At 45.8% G+C, this 26,211-nt stretch overlaps 2 protein-coding genes across 2 annotated transcripts in view; one reads left to right on the top strand and one right to left on the bottom strand.

Moving 5' to 3' along the window:
• pcxb (pyruvate carboxylase b) overlaps positions 1 to 26,211 on the top strand; it is a gene marked incomplete at both ends in the record, with an annotated part of 257,867 nt that overhangs the window by 150,139 nt on the left and 81,517 nt on the right. The gene's annotated exons all lie outside the window — the stretch shown is intronic.
• The window catches only part of LOC307247533 (leucine-rich repeat and fibronectin type-III domain-containing protein 4), a gene marked incomplete at its 5' end in the record, with an annotated part of 58,381 nt that continues 33,589 nt past the window's right edge, over positions 1,420 to 26,211 (bottom strand). The window contains 6 exons of the mRNA XM_080023696.1: positions 1,420 to 3,396; positions 18,268 to 19,035; positions 19,183 to 19,344; positions 20,927 to 21,097; positions 22,641 to 22,803; positions 22,960 to 23,433. Of these exons, the coding sequence (XP_079879822.1) occupies positions 2,058 to 3,396; positions 18,268 to 19,035; positions 19,183 to 19,344; positions 20,927 to 21,097; positions 22,641 to 22,803; positions 22,960 to 23,433 (3,077 nt within the window). The 3' untranslated portion in view covers positions 1,420 to 2,057. The remainder of the gene's footprint in view (positions 3,397 to 18,267; positions 19,036 to 19,182; positions 19,345 to 20,926; positions 21,098 to 22,640; positions 22,804 to 22,959; positions 23,434 to 26,211) is intronic.

The following is a 26,211-nucleotide window of genomic DNA, read 5'->3' as shown; positions in this document are numbered from 1 at the left end:
TAATATCAAGTCCAGAGAACAATACTGAGTTTGGCAAAGAAAATAAGAAATGAACAGAAAATCAACAACAATTATGCTTAAAGTAGTATCTCCTTGGTTGTATAGGGTGTATAGTTTGTGTGTGTAGGTGTGTGGTTTTATTTTGCTGTGCTTGTGAGTGCTGTGCATGTGCTTTTATAATGTATTCATCAGTTTTGCTTTTGTTTGTTTTTTTGACATAATGAACATTCTCTCTTCTCATTTTGGCAGTTTTCACTTTTTTTATTGTTTTATTGGATCCTAACATTTCCCAAAAACCTTGAAAAACAAACGCATGGTGTGACAAGTAACATTGTTGATTTTTTTTTTTTTCCATATATATTATGTATATAACTATATACTTTCAGGTTTTCTTTGCCTGTGTGTCTCTAGTCCAAGTTTTTCCAACTTTCCCGTCTGATTCACCAAAGTCCTTTTGGGTGTTTTACTCGTAACGGAACATTCTCTGATTTGATGGCAAGTGAAGTCACGTAGCACAATGGAATCTGTGATGTCACAAAAAAAAGTACTGGTTAGATTTGGCAACTGCCCCCTCTCCCAGGCTTTGCCGAAATCTGGTGAATCTCACCATCTTCACTGGTGACTGGTGAGTCAGACAGATACGGTTATGGTCAAGTTTGTTATATAGTTCCCTTTAAATCATGGTCAACACAGCAGAAGTAAACATTTTCCGCATTTATCTTCCCACCTAGTCCAATTAATTGCGTTTCTTCACACATACATTCATGTACATGCGTGCATGTACGTACACACACGGATACAGACACCAAAGAGCCATCAATGAATCCACAAGAGTGTAACCATCATCTTTCAATTGTTTGATCCCTTAGCGCCAGTCACTGAAAATGTTCTTGCCAGGCGTGACGACACACACACACAACACGCACAGACACACACATACGCGCGCGCACACACATGCCTGGGCTCATTTCATCATATACTTGCATCTCATTTTTTTTTTTTTATAATCCCTTTCGACTCCGCCGCAATCCAATCCCCGTTCCTCTTTCTGATGTGTGTGCCCGGCCGGTTATATCCACGTCACATATCGATTGTTTTTCTCCAATGCCCTGGATCAATATTTATGTCCAAATAATCCACAGCAAGGGGCATCAATGCCGAAGGCGTTGTCCAACTTCAGAGGACACGTAAAAGTCACATTCAACCTGTTTGGGCGAAGTAGATTTTAAGTGGCTGCTGTTTGAAAGACCAAGAGGGAGGGGGGGAGAAGAGAGAAAAAAAAAAAGAAATATCGTTGTCCGAAGGATGTATATCAATTCTTCAGTAAGGAAGCTTTTGATACTGTTATCGGTTGTCTTGTATGTTTTGATCCAGTGTAAACCCGTCCGTCGTTTGGGAGGGGCTCTGGAGGGTCGGCGAGTGCTGACGAGATTCTGTTAATGTACAGGCTTTGGAGATCCAAGGCTTGCTCTCCTTCTCCCACGCGCTCTCTTCCGTCTAACCTCCACTTTGTTCTGTTGCTCAATTTATGTTCTGCCTTTTGATTCCTTGTTTTCCTACGGTCTCCCTTTACGCCTCCATCCCTTTATTTTCTGTCATTTATGACTGTTTTTATTAACGGTGTCTGTTTGAAAGAACATTTTAGAATTGTCTCTGCGCAATTAGCCTGTTCTATCTCCCCGTAAGTTCTCCCTTTTTCATTTTGAAGCAACCCGTAGAAAAATCCTCCCCAAGTCCCCGCCTCTCCTAGGCACTTCATCGTTACCATTATTTATGGGTTTAAAAAAAAAAAAAATTCCGACACGCAAAAGCTTTCCCAATTGAATTAGCATTTCCTCTTTTTGCTCTGAACTCAAAACATTTTCTTACCACTTCGGCCACATCTACCGCTCTCTCGCTCTCTTTCCTCAAATGCTCCTCTTTGAACAATCTCCGCACCTCAGTCCCCACCTCAAATCAAGATCTTATTATCACCATCCTTTCAGACTGACCTTGAACCTCCTCTGTGTTTTTGTCATCGCAATTTGCTTTTTTTAATCGTCCACCTGCTGTTGTTTCTACACGACGCTTTCCTCCAACTCTTCTGCTTTCCTGTTCTCCTTCCCTTTCTCCCTCCCTCTTTCCATCCTGCTGCTCCCTTTTCCCGCCGCGATCCCAATGTTGGAGTTGGAGTTGGTGGTGTTGTAGGCATGTATGTAACCCTGTTGCAGCTCGCAGCGTGCTGCCCCAAACCCCTCGACGCTTCCCCCACCGTCGTCGCTGTTGTTGGAGGACGCCATGCTGGTCGCCGAGGCACACTGCACCAGCATGCCGTGCAGGGACTGGCTTCGCCTCGTCCAGATGACGCTCAGCCGCTTGGCGTAGCGCACGGCGCCATAGCGCTTGGCGACGGTGGCCGCGGCGTCCGTCGCCAAAGCCACCGAGGATCCCATGTCCAATGAGTGCCTCCGTTTGCTTATCATTCCGGAGGCCGGACTGAGGGGAGACACAGGGCTCTGATAGGCCTGTGAGGAGTTCCACTGGTCCCCCGTCCGCGGGTTGATCCTCCACTCGGAGAGGCTGCCCTCTCTCAACGGCGCGGCCAGGGAGAAGCTGGCGCGGTTAGTCAGTTCTCGCTCCAGCCGGGGCTTGGGGTGGTCCCTGGTGCGCGACTGGCGCGGGAGGGTGGAAGGAGGTGAGGGGGAATAGTAGAGAGGTGTTCTCTCTGTTTCCGGGCTGTACGGCAGAACCTTGTCCAGCTTCCTCTGTCTTACCACCAGGGCCATCTCTCCTCCGGCCCCCCCAGTGGTGGAAACCACTCCCCCAGTTGAGAGGAATTGCTCCAGGTTGACTTTAGGCTTGGGCCTGGGCTTTGGGGGCAGCTTGGGAGGCTGCTGAGAAGCGGCCTCTAAGGCTTCCTTCTCTTTCTCCTTGGTTTCCTTCTCCGTGCTTCCGCCCCGGCTGGAAGGCAGCCCGTTTGACAGAACCACCATCATCACGTCCCTGGAGCCATTCGATTGGTAGAAGCCTCCGCCGTTCCCTCCTTTGTCCCCGCCTCCCACCCCTCCCCCCTGGCAACACACCCCGCCTCCCGCTTCGTTGGTGCCATCGTGGCATATCATGTGGTCGCCGTGGTTGCAGACGCGGTGGCGCACCATGAGGGCCACGGTGAACACCAGCAGGGTCACCACCACGACACCGCCGACCAAAATGGTGAGGGTCCCACCCAGGAAGTGAGCCTGCAGGGAGCGGCAGGCCGGGTAGACGTCCTTGGTGGAAAAGGTAGTGCACCCAAGGACCTTGGTCGCTGCCAGTGACGTCACGGTGTCGTCGAAAATGGCCAGCACGCAGATGTTGTAGTCCACCCCCGAAACTAGGTTCTTCAACAGGAAGCGGTCGGCGGTGGACGGCAGGATTCTGAGAAGAGAACAGGGGGTAATGTAAGTCAGACGGGCAAGTTGGACATGCTGATGTTTGCACTTGAGTCGGTGGAAAGAAAGCTTGTCGGCCCGTGTGTGGCCGGGAATAGGAAACCTGATCTGCATATTTTGTGAGATATTATGAAGAACAGAGGGGAGGATGTATATTGAAAGTAAGGATAGAGGGGAGGTTTTGTCCTACAACCTTGAAAATTTAGTATTTAGAGATCGGAGGGTTGGAATCGGGATGAGGGGGGGAGGCATTTACATGTTTGGAGACTAAAGTCAGGGAATGGATGTTACTCAGTCTGGTCGCAGATTGTGATTCGAACGCGCAGGGATCTCTCCGTGTATGTCTGGTTTGCTCTGCAGATGTGTTCCTGCGTGTGTGTGTGGGGGTGATTCTGTGAGTGCTGGCGTGGGATAATGAAGAGGAGTGGCGCTTTAGATATGTCCTCATTTTAAAAAGTGCACCAGCTAATGAGCAAACGGGAGGTAAACAAGGCACAGGTGGGGGCGATGTTGATGGAAACTAAGGGATATAGGCTTTGGAGATGTTCGAGTATGTTAAGTCACTTTTTGTGTCAGTAAAAAAAAAAAAGCGTGTATGGTTATACTAGTTTGCCGTACGGGAATAAAAAAAAATGTGTGTTTGCGTGTGTGTACGAGGCATACTAGGGCAAATAGTGTGGGAGTGCATTGCAAAGTTTGAGTGTCTTGTTTTTATTCTCTCTGCTGTCACACTTGTGTTGCATGTTTATGCGCTGGCGCAAAATGTTCCGTAAGTGTAATATTTTATTTAGTCTCCCTGTTTATCTCGCTTTCCTCCCTCCTTCCCCACTATCTCTCCCCCTTTCTTTTGCACACCCCTCCATTTCCCCCTCTCCCCATTTGTCTGTCTGTCGCTTTTTTGGTCTTTCATGCCACATCAAAGGGCCTATTTGTAGCCGACAAAGGCATTGCTATATTTCCATCCTGCCCCTCTCCTCTATTCTAATCTGCTCCTGTTTCCTCTTATCCTTTGCCATTCCATACCATGTACCCTCGCACACACATTATTTTCTCTCCATGTTAAAGTGGCAATCCATCAGATCTGCCTGTGTTGGGTATCCATTTCATTGAAAACTGCAAGCAATGTTTTTTGTTTTTCAACATCCGTTTACTGGAGGTGGGAATCACAGAGCAACTTACGATACGTCGCCCACGATTACGATGGTATCACAATGCACGATGCATTGTAAAATTCTTATTCCAAAAGTAACCAGTTTCATGTTCAATTTCTCACGTTTAGAACTATTTTGACTATTATTGTAAAATTTTGCGATCCTTACGGATGAGGTTTCATCTACATTCCGTTACACCACTAGATATTTGGGGCCACTGTATGGATAACGTATCGTCAGAGGAAGTACCACGATATATCCCAGTATCGATTTTTTTGGTCACCCCTACAGCTTACCCTTGCCTTTACTCTTCGATGGTCAAAAGTTTGCCGCCTTCTGACGGTGTGTGGTTTTTTGTTTTTTTTGTCCCTATGCTGGAGGTGCTGTTTTCTCATGATATGCATCCATATCGACTGTTTACTGACCACAACTGCCTACGCCGGTTTATCAAATTCACCACAGCTGCTTTTCACTGCTTGTGCACGCCTAATCTCTGCATTCTTGCCGGGAAAGGTGAACTCCACATTAACAATAGAAACAGCATATAGAGGCGCACATACATAATGCAAATACATGCAATGCACATACATAATGCAAATACATGCAATGCCTGTAAGGGGCCACTAAGAAAACTATGAAATATAGGATTTCTTTTTAAATTATATATATATGTACTGTATATATATTTTTACAAAATCATTTTATGGATTAACACTTTAAATCCTGGATTTTTTTTCAAGGAACTGTCTATTAAGTAGCAATAAATCTGGAGCTTTTGTACATCAGCGACCGAAGCTCCTTCACAGCTCATTGACAGGTTCTGGAGGAATAGTGTTGAGGAAATCCCAAGACTTCAGACACTAATCGTATTATGCCGCATAAAGAGCGTAGCTTTCTTCTGAGCACCGACTGAAGTGAATCAGCCAGATATCTAACAAACGTTTTAGCTCACATTGGTTCCTGAGAAGAGTTTGCGAACACCTGAACGTTGGGTTGAAGAAAATTTTAATTTAAATTGTCTCTTTTGAATTCGGTGTCTTCAAGTGTTGAACAGGGAGATGTCCAATCAGATTCCCTGTGGGAAAATCCGCATGATATGGCACGCCAGATCTGCTGCCACTTCTACCTCAGAATCAAGGGCCACGTCTTAGTAAAATCTTATAAAAGGCCCAGAGATATATTATGACACTAACTGTCCTATATGCTGTATAAATAATGGGTTCCTTGACACGGGCTCACGTTGACCAGGACTGACAGGGGGGTCTCGCCTTACACAAGGTTATACTTAAGACCTGTGTTTTTCAGCTCTGTCTTGCTCGCCCTCCTTCTTTCTCTCTTGTATTTTCTCTCTTTTTTTTTTTTAATCCTTGTATTATACCTCTTTATGCCGAGCACTCGCTGGTCTGTTTCAACTCCGTCTCGCTCTCTCTCTTGGGTCCCCTGCTTCAGCCCCTGTTTCTTGGCCAACTCAGCGACCCTCATCATTTAATTAAAGCTAGGAGGGCACTGATCGGGAATGTTGAGGCTGATACTGGTTAGTCTGATTTCTATAAGTATAGTGTGATCGCTGGCCCAATCACACATCCAAATGCTATTCATCATTTTTGTTTTTTTAATATATATCAATAAGAGCATGAACTGAATGAACCTTGTCAATGTCATTGGTAGCACTACGACCTTAACATATTTCGGGACAACCATGGACATTGAATCCATTGGAATTCACCAAAACTCACAAACTCCACAATCCTGAAATGTTTCAGAGTCCTGAGTGAGTTATGCACACAAAACAAATGTCTCCATAGTAGATGCTGGGTTCTTCACTTGAGTCAGTGTCTCACACACAGACGTAGACCGATCAGCCACAACATTTAAACCACCTGCCCAGTATTGTGTAGCTCCCCCTCGTGCAGCCAAAACAGCTCTGACCTGTGGAGGCATGCACTCCACAAGACCTCTGAAGGTGTTCAGTGGTATCTGGCACCAAGATGTTAGCAGCAGATCCTTTAAGTCCTGGAAGTTTCGAGGTGGGGCCCCCATGGATCGGGCTTGTCGTTCCAGCACAGCCCACAGATCCTTGATCGAATTGAGATCTGGGGAATTTGGAGGCCAAGTCAGCACCTTGAACTTTTTGTCATGTTCCTGAAATCATTGCTGAACAGTTTTTGCAGTGTGGCAGGGCCCTTTATCCTGTTGAAAGAGGACATTTCCTTCAGACGATACCGTTGCCATGGAGGGGGGTTTTTGGTCTACAACAATGTTTAGGTAGCTGGTACAAAGTATTATGTGTCAAAGTATGAAAGCCAGGACCCAAGATTTCCCAGCAGAACATTGTCCAGAGCGTCACACTGCCTCGGTTTGCTTGCCTTCTTCCCATAATGCATCTTGCTGCCATCTCTTCCCCAGGTAAATGACACATGCACCCAGCCATCCACATGATGTAAAACAAAATGTGATTCATCAGACCAGGCCACCTTCTTCCATTGCCCTATGGTCCAGCTCTGGGACCAAGCTGGGTCCAGCTTTAGCACCAACAATGGACGCTCACGTGTCTATTGTTGATGCTCGGTGATCGGTGGTGGACAGGGGTCAGCATGGACACTCTGACTGGTCTGCAGCTACACAGCCCCATACACAGCAAGCTGTGATGCACTGTGTGTTCAGACACCTTTCTATCATAGCAGCATTAACCTTTTTAGCAGTTTGTGCTACAGTAGCTCTTCTGTGGGAACACACCAGACGATCTAGCCTTTACTCACCACGTGCACCAATGCATCACGTGCATCATGACCCTGTCACTGGTTCACCGGTTGTCCTTCCTTGGACTTTTTTTGCTAGGTACTAACCACTGCATACCAGGAACACCACACAAGACCAGCCATTTTGGAGATGGTCTGACCTAGTTGTCTAGCCATCACAATTTGGCTCTTCCCATTTTTCCTGCTTCCAACACTTCAACTTCCAGAACTGACTGTTCACTTGCTGCCAAATATTTCCCACCCCTTGACAGGTGCCATTGGAACGAGATGATCAATGGTCACTTCACCTGTCAGTGGTTTTAATGTGGTCACGGATCGGTTTAGAGTGAGGCCTTGAGTAATTTCTCCAATCCTGCGATTCAATATCTCTTACCTTATTCCTTCTATCAGTCCATCTTCCAAGTTTCTTTTTAGTGCCTCCCTCCCACTCTGCCTCCATCCTTCCCTCCATCCACCCTTATTCTTCCTCCATCAGCCTTTTCATGGACAAATTTCCCTCCTCCTGATGCCCCATTCCTGCTATCATCTGCACTTTTTTTACCACCTCTCTCTCTGCATCTCTCTCTCCCTCCGCATCCCTCCATCTCTACTTTCCTGACCTTCCGTGTCTCCCGCTCTGTCTGTATGTAGCGCACGGCTCCTGTTTTTGCGGCACATCCCTGGCTGCGTTTTCGCCGGACACCTCCCCACTCTGCTCTTCGCGGTCTATATCTCTATGTCTCTATTAGCCGCAGCTATAACTGTATACTATGATTTAGCAGCCAAGGTCACTCTGCTCTCTCTCTCTCTCTCTCTCTCTCTCTCTCTCTCTCTCTCTGCTCCGCTCCGCTCCGCTCCTCACTTCCTCCATCTCTCTCCTCCTCTACTTCAGTTTAATCTTATCATTATTTTCTTCTCCCTCCCTCCCTGGCCGTTCCCCCATCAGCTCTCCTCCTGTTCTTTTCCTCTCCTGTTCCCTGCTCCTCTAGTTCCTCCGTCTCCACGTTGCTCCCCTCTCCCCCCCCCCCCCCCCCCACTGTCTCCCTTTTTTTGTCTCATCCTCTTGCCCTCTCTCACTCTTTCTGTCGCTCTCTGCCTCTCCTCTGCCGGGGCCCCTCCCTTTGTGTGTTTGTGAATCACCACTCGTGTTGTTTTCCCTTTCGCACTGGCGATGACAGAAATAGGCAAACTCCCTGAAATATACATGACGGACCAGCACATCCATGAACGCATCCATCTTTGATGCCTTAATCTACCACTAGTCGCGGAATTGATGCATATTTTACGCGTGTTTATGCCCGAGTCTGCGTGTAAACGTTTTCACGCCTCTTTTTTTTGTCGAGTGACATTATTACCTTTGCGCCCCAGGGTGACTCGCCCTCATGAATATCGAGTGCGCCGCGGTGCTGCGCCGTCTGTGATCTGATTCTCTGTATAGGACGGTGTGCTCAGCGCGTGTTTGAGAGATGTTCTTCCCATAGGTTTGAATGCATCAAAGTCTCCCGTATCAACTGTGTGTGTGTGTGTGTGTGTGACTTGGACCGTCCCTGTGTTTCTAATTATGGTGCAGTGCTGCCAAGGCACAACGCATAGTGTCTGGCTCTCTCTCTTGCGCAGACACACACACGGAGGGTAAAGTGAAGGAGACAAGACAGTGCTTTGTTCGAGGCTGGTGACACAGAAACGGGTCATTATTAGCCCCTAGAGATTCAAAGAGCGGGAGCCATGCAGAGGAGGGAGATAGATACGTCAAGAGAATGGCAACAGGGAAGAAGTGGGTTCGGCGGGGGGGGGGTCTGCAGACGTCAGTCTCTCACTCTTCCCGCCCGACTCTATACCCTCTCTCTCTCTCTCTCTCTGTCTTTCTGCCCGTCTCTATCAATACACTATTGTTTCTGCCATCGATTCCTCTCTCGAATTCAAATTGCTTTATTTGCATCAATGTCACAATAACAATATAAGGTACAACAAGGCAAGTCAAAAATTAAGGTGGGAGGAATGAAATAAATACAGAAAATTAAATAGAATTAAAACGGATGAAAGTTCCTATTATAATAGTAGGTTATTCCTCTCCCTCCCTCCCTCTCTCACTCTCTCTCTCTCTCTCTCTCTCTCAGCTTAACTGGATCTGACACTAGGCATGAAGGGGCACACAGAAAGAGGGATTAGAGTTGGGGAGAAAGAGAAGAGAGAATGAGCAACAACAAGGCAATTAGCTCGGTTTCCGTCTGGCACCTGCGCTAGCTTTCTCCACGTGACGCGTCTTTGCTTCATTTTTTTCCTCCCCTCCCTCACCATTTTCCCTCCTGATCGCCGCCTCCCTTTGCAAAATTAGAATATCAACTTGCTTTCTTGGCGTGACAACTAAAGCCACATGTCGCCAAGGCATTACCTGCTACCTATCCACTTCGTGTCTTGTGGCACATAAGGCCTTTACAGAGCTCTTCCACCTCTCACGATCGGCTGCTGCAGTCCTCGCCTCCGCCCATGATCTCCACCCTCCTTCCCCTCTCTTCTTCTCAACGGTACGCCTCCAGGTGGTCATTGGTCTCCCTTTTCTTCTTTTCCCTTCTGGTGCCCAGGTCATTGCTATTTTGCAGTCGTTGGTGTGGTCCTGCCGTAGTATGTGTCCAATCATCTTCCATCTTCGCAGCTTCACTTCTGACTACTGATGTGATCTTGCCAATGTATTCGGAGTATTCTTCATAGGCATCTATTATGGAATACATCAACAGCCTTGTTATCTTCTTTGTTCATTTTCCAAGTTTCACATCCATATGATGCTGTTGGAGCTCCAGGTTTTCCTAAGTCTGATGAATGCACCTCTCGCTTTTGACAGTCAATTCTTCAATGTCCTTCATACCGCCTCCTTATTTACAAGCTGTGGCTCCCAAGTAGGTGAACTGGTCTACCTCTTCGATATCTTGTTCATTTATTTGGAGTTTTTCCTGTTTTCTTGCGTTAATCCTCATTGTTTTTGTTTTTTGTGTATTGATCCTGAGTCCTACTCGCCTGGCTTCTTCGTCCATTCGTGTTGTTTTACTCTGTATATGCGGTTTTGTGGAGGAGAGTAATGCTACGTCATCTGCAAAGTCCAGGTCGTCGAGTTTTGATGTTAGCTTCCAGCGAATTCCATTCTCGCCCTCTTTAACTGTTCTTCGCATTATCCAATCCATTACAATCAAGAACAAAAATCCGGATGTTGCATCCTTGTTTGACGCCGGTTTTTATGTCGAACCACTCACATATTTCTCCTTGGTCTTCTACTGCACACTGGAAGACTTCATAAAACGTTTTAACCATTCTCACAATCTTTTCTGGGATTCCGTATTTCTTCATTATCATCCACAGGCTTTCGTGATGTACGGAGTCAAAAGCCCATTCGAAGTCTACGAAGTTCATGAATAGCGTTGCTTGCCACTCATTAACCTGTTCAATGATGTTTCGCAGTATGAAGACTTGCTCTGTTGTTCCCCTACCTGTCCTGTAACCTGCTTGCTCCTTTCTTAGCCTGCAGTCGATTCCCTTTCTTATGCGATCCACAATGATCCTTCCAAGTACCTTTCCCACTGCGGACAGTAGGGCTATGCCTCTCGTGTTCCTGCATTCTTTAAGATTTCATTTCTTTGCTAGTTTGATGACGCCCTTTCTTCCAGTTTGTTGGGATCTTCTCATGTTTCCATATTTTTCCAAACAGTTGATGTACTTTCTTTGCTGAGAACTCTATATCCGCTTTTAATAATTCCGCTGTGATGGTGCTTTTCCATTCTGTAGCCTTTTTATTGCTTCTTTCACTTCACCTAGTGTTGGTTCGGTTGTTATGTTTTCTTCAATTCTGTCGTTGAATTCACATTCGTCCTTTTGGGTTATTGGTTTTGCTGGTTCTGCTCTATTCAAGACTCCCCTGAAGTGTTCTGTCTATCTCGACTTTATTGCATCTCTTCTGCTGATGAGGTTGCCATCTTTGTCCAGTACTGCTGTGCTCTGTCTGGGTCTTTCGTTGCACAGTATCTTTGAGTCTGTATAGTGTCTTCATATGTTGTTTTCTTGCAGCACTTTCGGCTTCACTTGCGATGTTCTCCATCCATTTCCTTTTGTCTGCTTTTATACTTCTCTTCACCTCTTTGTTCTTATCCGCGTACTTCTCTTTTAGCTGTTTTTTGATTCTTTCAGAACGTGTGCCCAGGATCTTCTTGGTTATGCCATCTCTTTGTTCTACGAGGCTCCACGATTCTTCACTAATCCATTGCTTCCTCCTTTTCCGTGGTCTGCCCAAGACTGCCTCAGCCACTTCCGTGTAAGCCTTCTCCATTACTTCGAAGTCGTGCTCCACTTCTTCATCTTCCACTCCTCCCTGCTCTTCCTCCTCCAGGACTTCGTACCTGTTCCTTAGACTGATGACAAACGTCTTCAAGATGTTTTCCTTCCTCTGCTTTGCTGTGTCATACTTGACTCTGCAGCTTTTCTTCTCTTTAGGTTTTTTCTTCAGTCTTAGCCTAATTGTAGTGCATACCAGGTAGTGGTCACTTCCAATGTCTGCAGACCTGTATGCTCTTGTATCTTCTACCGAATTCCTGAAACGCTTATTGACAAGGGTATGATCTATCTGATTCTTGGTCTTTCCATCCGGAGATACCCACGTTGCTTTGTGTATGTCTTTATGTGGGAACACAGTTCCTGTTATGACCAGCTCGTTCATGTCACCTTCAATGCCGAGGCATTAAAGGAACGATAAATACATTTGACACAACGCGTGAAACTGAACAATAACAATAAAGGTTAAAATCTGAGCTCCGCCGCCGTTCTCCTTCCTGGGGCCTGTCTGTGTGCTTGTTCTGTTAGACGCTAGATGCAATATCGATATCATCGTATGAGATTCTATATCGTTACGGACTTTGTATGTGTGTGACGAATAAACCTCTTGAATCTTGAATCTTTCATTGGCCTAACATCGTGAGGATGGGTTTTAAGGCTGCATGGCAGTAAGGTAACGCGGTTTTCTGAACTTCAAAGCCTGTTCTAGAAGTTCTAAGCAACGCCTCCACCTGACATATTATCTGCATTACTAATGGTCATTTATGTTGCTCATCCTGTTAATAGTCATCCCCTATAAGTCGTCAAACTATTGGTGCAGAGGTATTTGTCAGAAAGCATTATCGCTATTCTAGGGACAGGGCTGAAAAAAATGAATATATTTTTGACCAACATCGATAATCTGACATTCTTTTTGGGGACGACTGTTGGTGCTTTTTACGCACAAGACATTTTTAGAGATAAACATTGTCCGTCGCGTGGATGTTATGACCGAGCGGGTAAAGACAACATTTAACTCGATCGCAATATTATGATCCACAGTATATGTAATCTAATACCACAATATCAATATTATCACACTATATCACCCGTCCCAAGGCTATTCTGTGTTGAAGTTCCTCCTCCTCTCTCTCGCTCTGACACTATGGTCGAGGAGCATTATGTACTGAATACGAGCCCCATCCCTCCCTCGCTCCCCACCACTATCTCTGTGTCGTGAGTTGATGTATGTATTGACAATGTAGTTTAAGACTTCATTCGTTTTTTTCCCCTCTGGTGCCTCTCTCCACCTCCCCTCTCTTCCCCTCCCTTCATCCCTCCACTGCCTTCCTTCATTTCTTACCCTCCTTCCATCATTCCTCATATTTTTTTTACAACCTCATATTTCTATTAGTATGTTTGCAGCCGTAACCCTTGCAAGCACCACTGCGCGCGTGCGCCCACACACACACACACACACACACACACACACACACACACACACACACACACACACACACACACACACACACACACCCCGCTCTCTCTTGAACTTCATATCCTTCTCTGAGCGTAGGTCCTGCGATTGGATTCCATGCACCGCAATAGATGAAAACGAGCTTTCAGCATCGTCAAAATGTCCTCAGTATTAATACCTGAACAATAGCAAGGTTAGGGGTTAACATTTGTATTATCGCCTGTTTTTTTGGTTTTGTCTTTTTTTTTTAACAACATAGCATCCCTATATGTATTCCCCACATGTGGCCGAAAGGAATATACAGTACATTATGTTTAAGTAAATCTAATTCTTTGTAGTCAGGACAGGCCAATACAATTAATTCTCCATCTAGCCTGTTGGCTAGATATTTCTTCCTTTTCCTCCTTCCTCCACCACCCCCCACCCCTGCAGCTGCCTAGCATCCGCCCTGCTGTCTGCTTCTCTGCGTGCAGCCTTCAAAGGCCTGTCGAACTCTCACTTACTGTACCTGCCTGTCTCCTTTTCTGGTTCTCTCTCTCTTTCGTCTCCTTTTCGGCTTTCTTCCCTGCGACTCTACCGGTGTTTTTTTTTTTGTTTTTTTTAAGTCTCTGCGTATTCGCTCTCTTTCTCTCGCCGTCGCTTTGTCTTTTTTGGCTTTCAAACCTGACGCTATATGTGCCACTTTTAAGGCCCTGCTGGGAGGCCTGCCCTGTTGCGAAGCACGGCATAAATTGTCAAAAATCTAAAAAAAAATAAATAAATACATTTCTGACCACCAGCCAAGAGATAGATAGATAGATAGATAGATAGATATATATATATATATATATATATATATATATATATATATATATATATATATATATATATATATATATATATATATATATATAATTTTATTATTTTTTTTTTTCCTCCAAAGTTCTGAGAATGTCACCTGCTTCCTGCTCTAAGTGCCGTAAACTGCGCCTTCCGTGCAAGCGGGTTTGCCATGAGGAGATGAGATCACATCTCATCTCCAGAAACAATTCCAGCCCATCGTGGTGAGGCAGCGTTGCCCCTGGGGTTGCAAAGCGACCACGCCATCATTTATTCACATCATTATTCGCAGTCCAAAAGCATTTGTGTCCACGCCCTCCCACATGCATTACGTGCGCATTACATGCGTTTGATCCCATGGGCAGGCCCTGCCTCTGGTAGCTTCCTGGGACTGTGTAATCACCGCCTAGTGCTCGAGGATCACGCAGGTTTCCCTCTGATTTTCCAAACCAAAGAGGTGCAGCGCGAGGGCAAATACCAGGCCGGCGTCCCAGCCAACGTCGACATGGAACGCCGTCAAAATTAGACGTCGACAAGAGGCAACTAGGTGGCCGGCTGGTGTTGCCGTGCGCCTTTTGAAGATGATGAAATGTGACAGCTGCCCTCTGTGGGTCTATCTCCTTCTCTCTCTCTCTCTCTCTCTCTCTCTCTCTCTCTCTCTCTATATCTCTCGCTCTCCTGTCTTGAAAAAAACCAAAACGTTCTGTTGCACTGTCTGGATTTCATGCCCGGCACACCCCGCCTCTCCCCTCCAAGCCGGGCTGATTCAATTCGGTCGGCCCGATAAGACTTTTCCCCTCCTGCCAGAGCCAACGTGCAGCAGCAATAACAGAACATGAGCAGAAATATGGGGAGGAAAACACGGATACCTTTCCACCTCCAGTCCACATGCATCCTCCTCTCGCACCCCCCCCATCTAATGTATAAGCTCGCCTCCAACGGTTTGCGCTTTCGCATCTCTGTAGTGTAATAATGCGGTTTGCCCTGAGAGATCTGAGAGATCTATAGCGCAAACTCCATTGCTGTGTTGTGGTATGCTTCTCTCCCAACCTGCCACCACCACCCCACACACACTCACACAAAACCACATACACCACGCCTTTTCATTTTCTGTCGATCTCTCCTCGGGGAGACTGTTTCCTATTTCTCTCTCTCTCCATCTCCTCCTCTCTCCTCCCAGAGGAGCGTTTCCGGTCTGACTTATCTTCTCTCTTCCCCTCATTCTCTCCTTTTTCGTGTTGTCGATGTCTATTTTACGTTTTCTAAAGCCTCTAAGCCGACGGCTGTGTCCGTTCCCCTCGTCTTTTTTTTTTTTTTTTTTTAAACCCTATGAGACCATTTTTCCTTCTCTCGCCTCCTCCCACTTCCCTTACTGTGTTGTTGGCTCTTGTTCTGCGTTGCAATTTATTTGCGGGGAAAGGACCAGGGTGGCGGGGGGGGTTCACCGGAGCGTTGAAATTAGCGCACATAACGTTCCTAAAGAACAAAATAAAAGCAGATTAATGTTGTTAATTAATAAATATAGGTTTACATTCACGGATAATGCTTAAAAGTTTCATAGTAGCTGTTCTGGTTAGGGTTAGTTTACTTACTTAGATATGTCACGTTACGTACCTCATAAAATATTGTTCATTTCCGTTCCTCAATCCGGTTGAGGGGGTCTCATTTAAACATACATTTTTTTTAGTCTCTCCTCCCTTTCTGTTGCTGGTTGCTTTAAAAGTTATAGCCCTTCACTTGTCCTCCCACCTCACCTCTTTTTCCACCCTATTTGACACTTTTCCCCATTGTATCGTGTTGTCATGAATTTAAAGTGGAATTGTTGTGATACAAAATTTTGTTAATCGACATTGCTGATAAGAAAATGCACCCGCAAATTTTTCACAACAATTTAATCAATTTAAATAGTTTAAATTGGAGATTTGGTCTGATGTCGGACTTTATAATGCAATGCGGTCATCCTCGTCGCCTACACCTAACCCTTCCTCGTTTTAGTTTGCCGTCTCCGTCCTCTTTCCCGCCTACGTCATCTCACCACTCGTCCTCATCCTCCGTCACTCCTTCCTCACGCAGCACTGCTCTATTACCTTTTCCCGGAAGAGAAACTCGTCCCACTCCCCCATCACTCTCCATCTCTGCATCCTCATCCGTTCTATCTTTCCCTTTCCTCCTCGGCTCATCACACATCCCCACTCCCATCCTCCTCTTGTGCAAGAGACAGTCATACGCGCGCGCACACACACACACACACACACACACACACACACACACACACACACACACACACACACACACACACACACACACACACACACACACACTCAAAATATCAATCTACATGTCTGAAGATTAAAGTCGGACCATTTCAATGCCTACTACCCTTGTCTAAATCTGTAATGTCTCCCATGGGCTGGCGGTGGGAACTTAAGGTGAGGAGGCTGGGACATTCTTCATCCTTTACTCCGTCCACCTATCCCATCTCTCTTTCTGCTCTAACGAATCCCCGGGGCCTCATTCCTGTCCCCCCGTTTCCCAAATCCTCTTCCTTCGGTCTGGCACTAATCTTTCCTTGATCCCCCTCCATTCCTCCCCTCCCACCCTCCATTGCTCCTCGTGAATAATTGTTATGGTCTGGTCATTATTTTCACTCTCTTCACAGCCTTGAACAACGTTCAGTGACCCTAACTGATAGTAACGCTCCTCTCTTTCTGTCTAAACCTCTTTGAAAAAAGTTGGCGTAATCAGATGACAACAACCGCACACTTTAATGTTTCATGATTTCTCAGCTGAGGGATCAGACAGCTGAATGTGGGCGATGGTATTATGGGCTAAGTAGTAAAGTATCCAATGTGCGTTTTGTTTTGTGTTTGAGCAATAGAGGATCCTCAATCGTATATATCTCGGTCATTATTTATCCTCGCACTGTAAACATGTTGTCCAAATATAGCACAGCCAAGTTTTGAGAGCACAAAACCTGCTGCCGTCTGATTTTCCCTGTCCCATTTTAACATCTATTTCCTAAATTCAGTCATGTCTGTCCATACAGCAATTCAGCGAGATGAAATTCATCTGAAGCAGAGCCAACACACCACATACTTTTTATGGTCAAAAAAAAGAGTTTATCTGTGAGCAGTTTTCTCAAGTTTGCCGATGCTGTTGTCTCCAGAATAATTATTTCCCATCTCACGTACGCCCTCAATCTTAAATAATTTGTGGCAGTAAAGAGCATTCCACCCCCTCCTTGCCTGTATAAATGTTTAATTTGTGTGCCTCTGTGAGCCCAGTTCCCAGTGAACATTGAAATGAGGGTTTGACTTTTCATTTCCGATGCAAAATTCCATGGGATTACCGCACGCCGAAACCTATTGCTTTGCATGCCAGCGGTCACGCCACTTCATGAAATGCTGCCATGTAAATACATGATTAATGTAGACAAAATGTTAAAGCAGACTTTGCCCAAATGTTGATCTCTCCCTCCCCCTCAAGGGTGAGCGGAGAAGATTCTTTCCTTCTTTCAATCCATCCATCCATTGCTCATTCGACCCCGTACTACTATTTATCAGATTGTTGCGCTTTGGACTAATGCACTCTTAGAATGGTGAGAGAGACTCTTAAATGGTCTCTCTCTCTCTCTCTCTCTCTCTCTCTCTCTCTCCAATCATCCCTACATTCCCCTCTACCTCGGTCTCTCTTTGTTGCAGCCCACTCTTCCGTGGAAGGATTCGCTCGCCAGAAATGTCATGCCACTGATAGATATTTGAGGAGATTTGTGCCAAAACCACAAAACCGTCCTAAGCAAATGTCATGTCAGAGTGATCACTGTTGCACTGGGAAGGCAGACGCCTTGTGACAAGTACTTAATGTTCTGCTGAAGGAGACGCGCTGATACTACAATATAAAACCGCCCACAGTGTTCCATTGTGGTGTGCAATTGCAAATTGAGTTATAAGAGATGGAGTCATGGAAATGGGAGAGATACTTGAGTGTGAGGATTGATCATGGTGAACTAGTTTTAACGTGACTGAGTCCAGTGTAGCAGTAATGCAAGAGAGGACGTTTTGTAAGTCAGTGTTTGGTTGGGTCCTGACCCACCTTTCAATCGGGATGCCGAATCAAATTATAGAATGTCTTTCTTGGTCATTTAGCTATTCCATCAACGGTGTCAGTGGGTTGTGATGTCATGTTGTGTTGTCATTTTTAAAAAGTGGATCCCCAGAAAAAGGTTTGCAAATCACATTGTGTGATTTCTACTATTGCTACCTCATACTTTAACACATCCCGCGTAAGTGCTGATAAGTGGCTGAATCCGTTCATTCTTTCATGATTATAACGATTCCCACGGTAAGGTGTGTTTGACGTACGTGAACAGTGACACTGACCTGTAGATGAGCGTCTCGTCCGCAGTGCAGTTGTACTGTATCTGATACATCCAGACCATGTAAGCTCCGGACGAGCGTCCTAAATCCCATCGCACTTGGGCAGAGGTGGACGTAACGCCCTGCACCCCGATCATCCTCTCTTCCTCCTCCTCGTCTCCCTCGCCCCCTTCAGCCCCTTCCTCCTCCGCTGCCGCCCCGTCCGCCCGCTCCCCAACTGAGGCTCTGCCGCTGTCGTCCTCATCTGCCTCCCCTCCCGCGGCTCCTCTTCCTCCTGCCCTCCTGCCATCCTCTCCATCTCCCGCTCGTCCTCCGCCGTTGTTAATTCCGCCGTTTTTCCCCGTGCTGATATCAGACGACCCCGGATCAATCCGTAAAATCCCACCGGTGACGTTGCCGTTGCTCCTGGCATTCCCGGTACTTCCAGGGTTTCCGCCAACTCCACCCCTGTGGGGCAAGGGGATTATCTTGAGGTCCACTGTGGCCGTGGCCTCCCCCGCGGCGTTGATCGCAATGCATGTGTACGCCCCGTCGTCCCGGGCTACAGTCACCAAGATGTCCAAGGTCCCATTGCTGAAGGAGCTGGTCCGGGATGAGTTGGCGACGATGCGGTCGTCTGGCGAAACCCAGTGGACCACAGGTGCGGGGTCACCGATGGCGCGGCACTTGAGTGTGGCCCGCTGCCCCTCCAGCACCCACAGCTTGTGCGTGTGTCGAGTGATCAGGGGGGGCTCGCAGGTAAACTCCTCCTCGGGGATGGACCAGAAATATCTGCAGTGGTCACGAAAAAGAGTAAGGGATGAGAGCCTTACAGGATTTGTTCATGATGATGAACGAGCAGGTACGCACTGACCTCATAGAAACCTAAGCATTGGAAAAAAAAGTCATTTAAAATAGTTATTCATCTGTAATCTTTACCTTCCAGCTAGTTGAGACGGAGTGGCACATGTCTCCATGTCGTCTCCTCGGATAAGCCGCCGTAACCATAGTAACTCACAATTGCAATGCAATGGGTTCCCCCCGAAATTCAGACTGATAACAGTGTTGTAAGGCGTGGGGCTTATTGCGCCAGTCTGGGACCTGTCACACAAGTAGGTACGCAATGTTAGAATTTCAGTTTGCATCATTTATTACAGTATATTTCAAGATGTAGTATTTTGCTAGATTGTCTTTTTCCACTAAACCCAGCCAAACTATATCTGTAATCCTAAAATTGCTTCCTTATTACAGCAAATTCACATATTTGACAAGTAGCACGCTTCACTTTGGTCCCTGTTAAAATTTGTTGTTCACTATATAGACATTAGGATATAAACATAAAAAGGCAATTCATTGCAGTGGTAATGAAAGGGCTAACCTCTTATCTCGACTACAATTAAATGTCTTTTCTTTGTTTTACTTCTGGACTATTTAATATAAACAAACTACTATGTAACATTATCTTTACACTGCTTCAGATGAGAGGGCAGAGTGGAAAACTTGAGAAAGACTTGGCTGAGAAAACACTGAATGTTTGGCACTGATGCATCTCTCACAGCTTGCTGCTTAAAATGGGAGAAACAAAATGATCGTCAAAATGATCCAAAGCAAGCTGTTAAAACCGCAGCCAGAAGAAGTGCTCGCCGAAGTGCTCTTGAGCACATCTTGCGTTCGGCATGTGTAAAACATAAATAAAAAAGAAAGTTCAATTTAGTTGTCCTTTTTTTTTATTTTTTTTATCAATTTCTCTTTTGTTGCAATTCGCTAATCAAAAAATGGGCAAGGACTGCTCTGGCTGCTTCACCAAAATAAGATATTTTAAGACCGCCGCATTGGCTTGAATAAATTTAAAAGGTAAGTGAATTTGAAATTCGGTTTTGGGGTCGTCTCAAAACCCCTATCCATCTTGTTCCAAAACAAAATTAAAAGCTACAATTTTGCCTGAATTGGCTCTACTAAGCCAATAAATGATGCATTGTGTACAGTAATTAAACAGTGGATTTGCAATCTTTTAGGCAATTTAGATATGGCCTAAACGCATTATAGGCCTTGGCCGAGCAAGGCAGATAGAAACCATTTCCAAGTATCAAAAATAATGGGTCGTAATTAACTTGGATTGAAATATCCAACATAGTTTTCCCATTGAATTATGAAAAAACTGTCTGCTTACTTTGCCTCTGTTTGACATAGCAGTTTATGCTGAGTAAATCAAACGTAAAACACGCTAAAGGACACAATCAGTTGGAGGCCGCTGCCTTGACCTCTCCCATGGCGCCGTACAGAGAATAAAGACAATCATAGGTGGGTAAATCCAAATACCTAGAGCTTTTAAAAAGCTTGCCAATATTGCATCCAACATGACTCAAAACATATTAGAAGAAAGGAATCATCTATACCATTTAAAGGCCACCTTCTGGTTTGACATCAGTAGGTACGTGTGGTCTGCGGCACTAAATTAAGCTGAATTTAAAGGGGGAGGGGGGCGATAAAATGAAAAAATTCCAAACAAGTAGATCTCCTGAGAAGGCCCCGGTGTGTGATTCAAAGATTACAATAAATGTCATGTTAAGGGGATAACATTTGGGGGATTTACTAGGAAGATGTGTCCAGGTTTTGCCCCAGAAAAAAATGTGCCCTTCTGCAAAAATGATTCAAGCATAAGAAAAAATAGTGTGGAACCTACCTAGCAAAGAGAGGGTCAGGTGGCAAAGTCCGTAGCCTATTAGAGGTCATATCCAGCCTGGCCAGTTTATACAGCTCTCCGAAGACCCCCTCCGCTATGTGGTCTATCAGGTTGTGGTCCAAGTTCAGCGTATGAAGGCTCGCCATGTTCTGGATGGACTCCCATGGTACTCTGCCCATGCAAAAAGATAGGAAGACAACGTGTGTCAGCGTCTATGGATTGACAAAAGTAGAATAGAGGAAACGAGAGAAGGGATTATATGTGGCGACAGTAGAACGTGCAGACCCCCCCACGGTGACAGGAAGATTAATGTCTGACATTAACCTGAAGACCTGTCCCTCTATCAATCTAGGAATTTATGGTCAAAGTCGAGACACTCGCGCAAACCCTTTTTCCGTGCCACTTTACAGAAAACAAAGACAAATTAATGGCGACGGTGATGACAGACGACAGCAGCGGATGCAAATGTCCCTCCTCAATCCTCCGCATTCAACTCCCATGTTACAGCTCCCATCTGTGGCTCATACGCTTGGTCATTTTGTATTCTGCTTCACACACATTTTATTATCCACATTTACAGCGTAATTGGCGCAAATAAATTCTGAAGTTAGACCATAAATGATGCATTTAAGGCAACTTTGCCGTTCAATAGAAAAATGCATAATTTTACTACTTGTGACAAGAAGTTGGCGTTTCAACTTGTAGTTTTGTTCTGCGTTCCGTGTTTTTTCACTTGGCTAAATACATCTAATGCCATAATTAACCCCAATGAACTAACGAAGCATCAGCTCAAAAAAATCTATTGAAATGTTTGAGCGCAAAAGTATGCAATCTTTTTTCAGGACATAAGCAATACAGTTGTCAATCTATCAATTCCCCCTCCTCCGGCTAACAAGGTGTCTCATGATGTGTGGCGGTAACAAGTGAAGTAAAGCAGCTTGACGCATTAGAATAGAACTTCTGCACGCTCATTGTCACAAGGTTAATTCCCGGCCCCCGGCAATTGTCAAGCTATTCTGGAGAAGCACCTTAACCTCGCCCGTGGAGACCAGAATGTCGTCAGACTGACTGACAAATGAGTCGATTCTACCGATGGATGCAAGTCTGTATAGTGTGGTATTCCCCCTGTGAAGTCATCTCACACTTTGCTGCTGAGATCCACACGTGTTGCTGTCTGAAGAAGACCAAGCCTTAAACCTCGGTTCACATGTCGTTCCTCATGTCGTTTCTGTCATTTAGTGCCTGTGACTTGTGAATTCTTCTCAACATATATGAATAAGTTCCTTATTCAACAAATCCACTACATTAATCCATAATTTTATATTCATTTCATATTGGTGTCAGATCACAAACGTCATACATACCTAACTCTAAAGAGTTTTTTCTCTGTTAGGTTTGTGCTTTCATGGTTTATTAAAATGCACTTTGTGAAATGGAACTTTGTCAAGTTAATTTCAATCGAATCTTTCAATCCCCCCCGACGTTTCTTGCAAAGCTCACGTAAGCCAAGTTGTACAACTTGTTCTCTCTGAATCCCTTTGTTCTAAATTTACGATGAGCAGATGTCAAAATAATGTTGCACATTTCCAGAGCTGGGCCACTTCCAGAAGGTTGAGGACGAGATTTGTTCAGAGGATAATACAGTATCGCAGATTGGTACAATGCAAAATACTGCAATAATATATTTGGTGGTCGGTGAAATTTAGCAGATTACCTTCTTAGGTTGTTATATGACATGTCCAGATCCTCCAGTGACATCAGGAAGTCGTCAAAGGCCTGTGTGGAAATTTTGATCAGCTGGTTGTTGTTGATGATCAGGTGTTGAAGGTTGACCAATCCAGCAAGGTCTCGAGGTCCGACTATTGTCAAGCGATTTCCTAGACGCACATAAACACAGTTACTAACGCTGCGCTACTCGATGCACTATGTCAGCAGCTAGCAGAAAATATAATTACTTAACCAAAAGTTTAAGAGGGCTTCTTGTGATAAAAAGTGTTTGTACTGTCCCTACAATTTCAGCCCTGCTTACTTACCATCTAGATGTAGTGACCGCAGGCTTTCCAGGTCAGCAAAAGCCATTGGTCGAATCAGGTGGATGGTGTTCCGTGATAGGGTGAGATCGACCAGGCCCGTCATGTTGACAAAGTCGTTCCCGCCCACCTCTGTAATGAAGTTGTCCGCCAGGCGCAACTCGACAGTGCGTCGGTCGACATGAGGCGGAACGAACAGAAGCCCCTTGTCTGCACAGAGCGTGCTCAGCGACTCCGACAGGTTTCGGCAGATGCAGTGGAAGGGGCAGGCAGAGACCACGCCCCATGTCTCCCCGGCGCCAATCAGTGATGGCAGCAGGCAGGATGTGACCAGAGTCAGCCAGTAAAAAGCCGGGAAAGAAACAGAATGCGGAAGTGTTCTCCTGGTAGTCCTGGGGCAAGCGCAGCCTAGCAGATGAGACGAGGATGAGGAGTGCGAAGGCGAGATCGCAAGGGTGCTGAGATGAGGTGGAGAAACTACGGACGGGGGGAACAGGGACGGATAGGGACATTTTTCGGCCTTTTTCTTGGCATGGAGGCGTGAGTGGGGTGGATGGTTTCGGTGGCGGGGGCTGAGGGGTGGGGGGACAGGCATGGTAGAATGCCTGGGTATCCACAGACCTAGAGAGAGGGAGGCAGAGAACAAGTTAAGGCATTGGGGGGAATTTAAGACTCGTTGCATGGCATCAACCAGGGTCGCATAAGTTTCCCGTTGTTACATCCAGTCTGACTAGACAGTGCATGAAAGAGAGCTTACTGTGCGTGTTGGAGTGTTTCCACTTGTGTTTGCCGCTTTGTGTGGGCGTCCTCTAAAATCAGAGCCCAGTGATGTACACAGTATCGACTAGAAAACGACAGCATTAAGGAGTGGTTGACTAATCCTACATCAGTCCGCACACCTTTTCTGCTTATCTCTCTTGAACTGGGGGAAAAAAAAAACAGAACTGCACATATTCTCACAGAGACACCCCATGTACCTCTTTAGACAACAGCCAGCTTATTGCCTAGCAACAAAATCCCAAAAGGCAGAACACAGCAAGCTCCCATAGCAACAGTCACCTTGATGCCCATACTGTAGGAGAGGATTATACAACTGTATAACATATACAATGGCCTCAAGGAATTAAATCTTAGCACTTGCACTGAGTAAGCCTTGTTTCCCAAGTTAAACTCAAGTTAAATAGTAAGTGAGGGTGACGCGAGCGAAAGCAAGTGCAGTGGAGTGCCGGGCTGTAGAACAGTCTACAGGCTCAATTGAGGTCTGGAGGATGGAGGCATGAAGGGCGCGGAAGCATGGACCAAAACTCTGGTCTCGAGCGCTCATCTCAAGCAGCCTGTATAAGAAACAAAACTAACAGTATATAAACTAGTTTTGAATTACACTTGTGCCTGATAAATAGAGCTATGAGATGGTAATAGGTTTGGACATGAGTCACCGCTTATGAAATGGGTGGCAGATTGGCATGCTTAATAGTTTGCATGGCAACCGTAACCTAGAAACGGGGGGAGTGGCAGCTAATGTTGATAACCGCCATCAAAGCAGAAACTACTGCAGAGGGAAAACAGTCCGATTGAAGATGGGTGGGTGGGGGAGAGTCAGACAGACACACACACACAGAGGAATTTTGCTTGAGGACAACGCAGGTGCCTTTTTGAGCAGCACGTGCTGGAAAGCCTTTAAAATGAATGCATGTGGCAGCAATAAGGTGATGATACAGTGCTGTAATGGCTCGGCAACCTAATACTTTGAGTAACAGCCAGGCTTGCAACCGTACATCATGCTGACTTCACAAGCTGATACAAATTGCCAGCTCAATATTTCCCATTAGCCACCAATATTACTTTATTATACTGTGCATCTATGAACATTTTCACTGCCTTGCTGAGGGTGTTATTCATCTTACCATTTTATATAGCTTGCCATGCTCCACTTAGTAAAACCTTGAAATTGTGAATCTCTTGAAGAAAAGATCCTTAAGCTAGTTTTAGCATTTATCATCTCTGATATTGCCCCAAAATGTTGTTCCAAAATGTGGAAAGGCGTGCGTTCTAGCCGTTGAATTCGCATGCAGCTCCCGAGCTTTCTAGCACAAATAATATCCATTCTGAGAAATTGTAGTCACCTTCAAGTGGTAAAATTCCATCTTTTCAACCCAAACCTGAGAAAATCACAATGGTGGTACTCCAGCAGCCGCGGCCATGACAGACCTGTTAGGGTCCAGAGTCATGGCTTTCAAAGCAGCGCTGTGTAAGACAAAATCACTGGATGGTTAAAAAAAATAATAATAATATTGAACCGAAAAAGAAAACTTCCCCGAATGCCAGTGGCGACAGTTGGCCCCAGGGTGGTTAATGCGGGAGGGGGGGGGGGGGTTGACACGGAAATCTTCAACCAAAGTGAAGAATGTATCGCTTTATAAAACAACGGAATTGTTAAAGGAATAACAGCCCCTAAAGTCAGGTGCCTTTGTTGGAGTAAGCAGGGTGATTTGACTCCTGCGTCGAACAGGCTTTACCCTGCTCTTGGCAGACGCCGGCTGCTCAGATTATTTTAACCCCAGCCGCATACAGAATGTCAATACGCCCGCGCCCTCTCTCTGGGTCGGACTGTCTACTCACCTCTCCTCACCCACACATACACACACACACACATAGTCTGTGTCCTCGCTTGGACTCCGTATTCATTGTTTTCACTTATCGCTTTCCAATCCACATCCCACCACCTTAACAACCCACACGCCACAGCACCACCCTGCTCGTCATATCTTAGCCGGTATCGCTCTCGCTGCATCCCGTCCGCCCGTCCTTGAGGCGGTCTGACTTCCACAGTGTTATCAGTCACAGTTGTACCTCTCTCCTCCTTCACGGTGTCTGTTTGTCTTGTCTCCTTCCGTGACCGACTCCGTCGGCTTTCGCGTCTCCTTGCCTGGCCCCGTCCTCTCTCCTTCAATCATGACACATGCACAACCCCTGCGTGTCAGGCAAAACACTGGCGCAGTCTTTTTCTGTAGTACCGTGACAAATACCCCCACCATCGCTTCCTCTTTCCATCATTCTCTACCTCTCATCATCCCTCCACCTTGCTCCTTCTATTAGAAGAGTGCAGGATCTAATTTGCAATAGAAGTAGTTTAGTCCTGGGGGGGTTTGGGCATGTGTGCGTACACGCGCACACATGCTCATGTTGGGTGTAACCGATCCTGCTGGAATGCTGATCGATGGGAGCCTAAGAGATGGACAGCACACTGTCCTACTT

This window comes from Zeus faber, assembly GCF_960531495.2.
Source record: "Zeus faber genome assembly, chromosome: 22".
NCBI lineage: Eukaryota > Metazoa > Chordata > Actinopteri > Zeiformes > Zeidae > Zeus > Zeus faber.
Note: the sequence above shows the minus strand (reverse complement) of the source record. Positions and strands in the feature narration are given on the sequence as shown.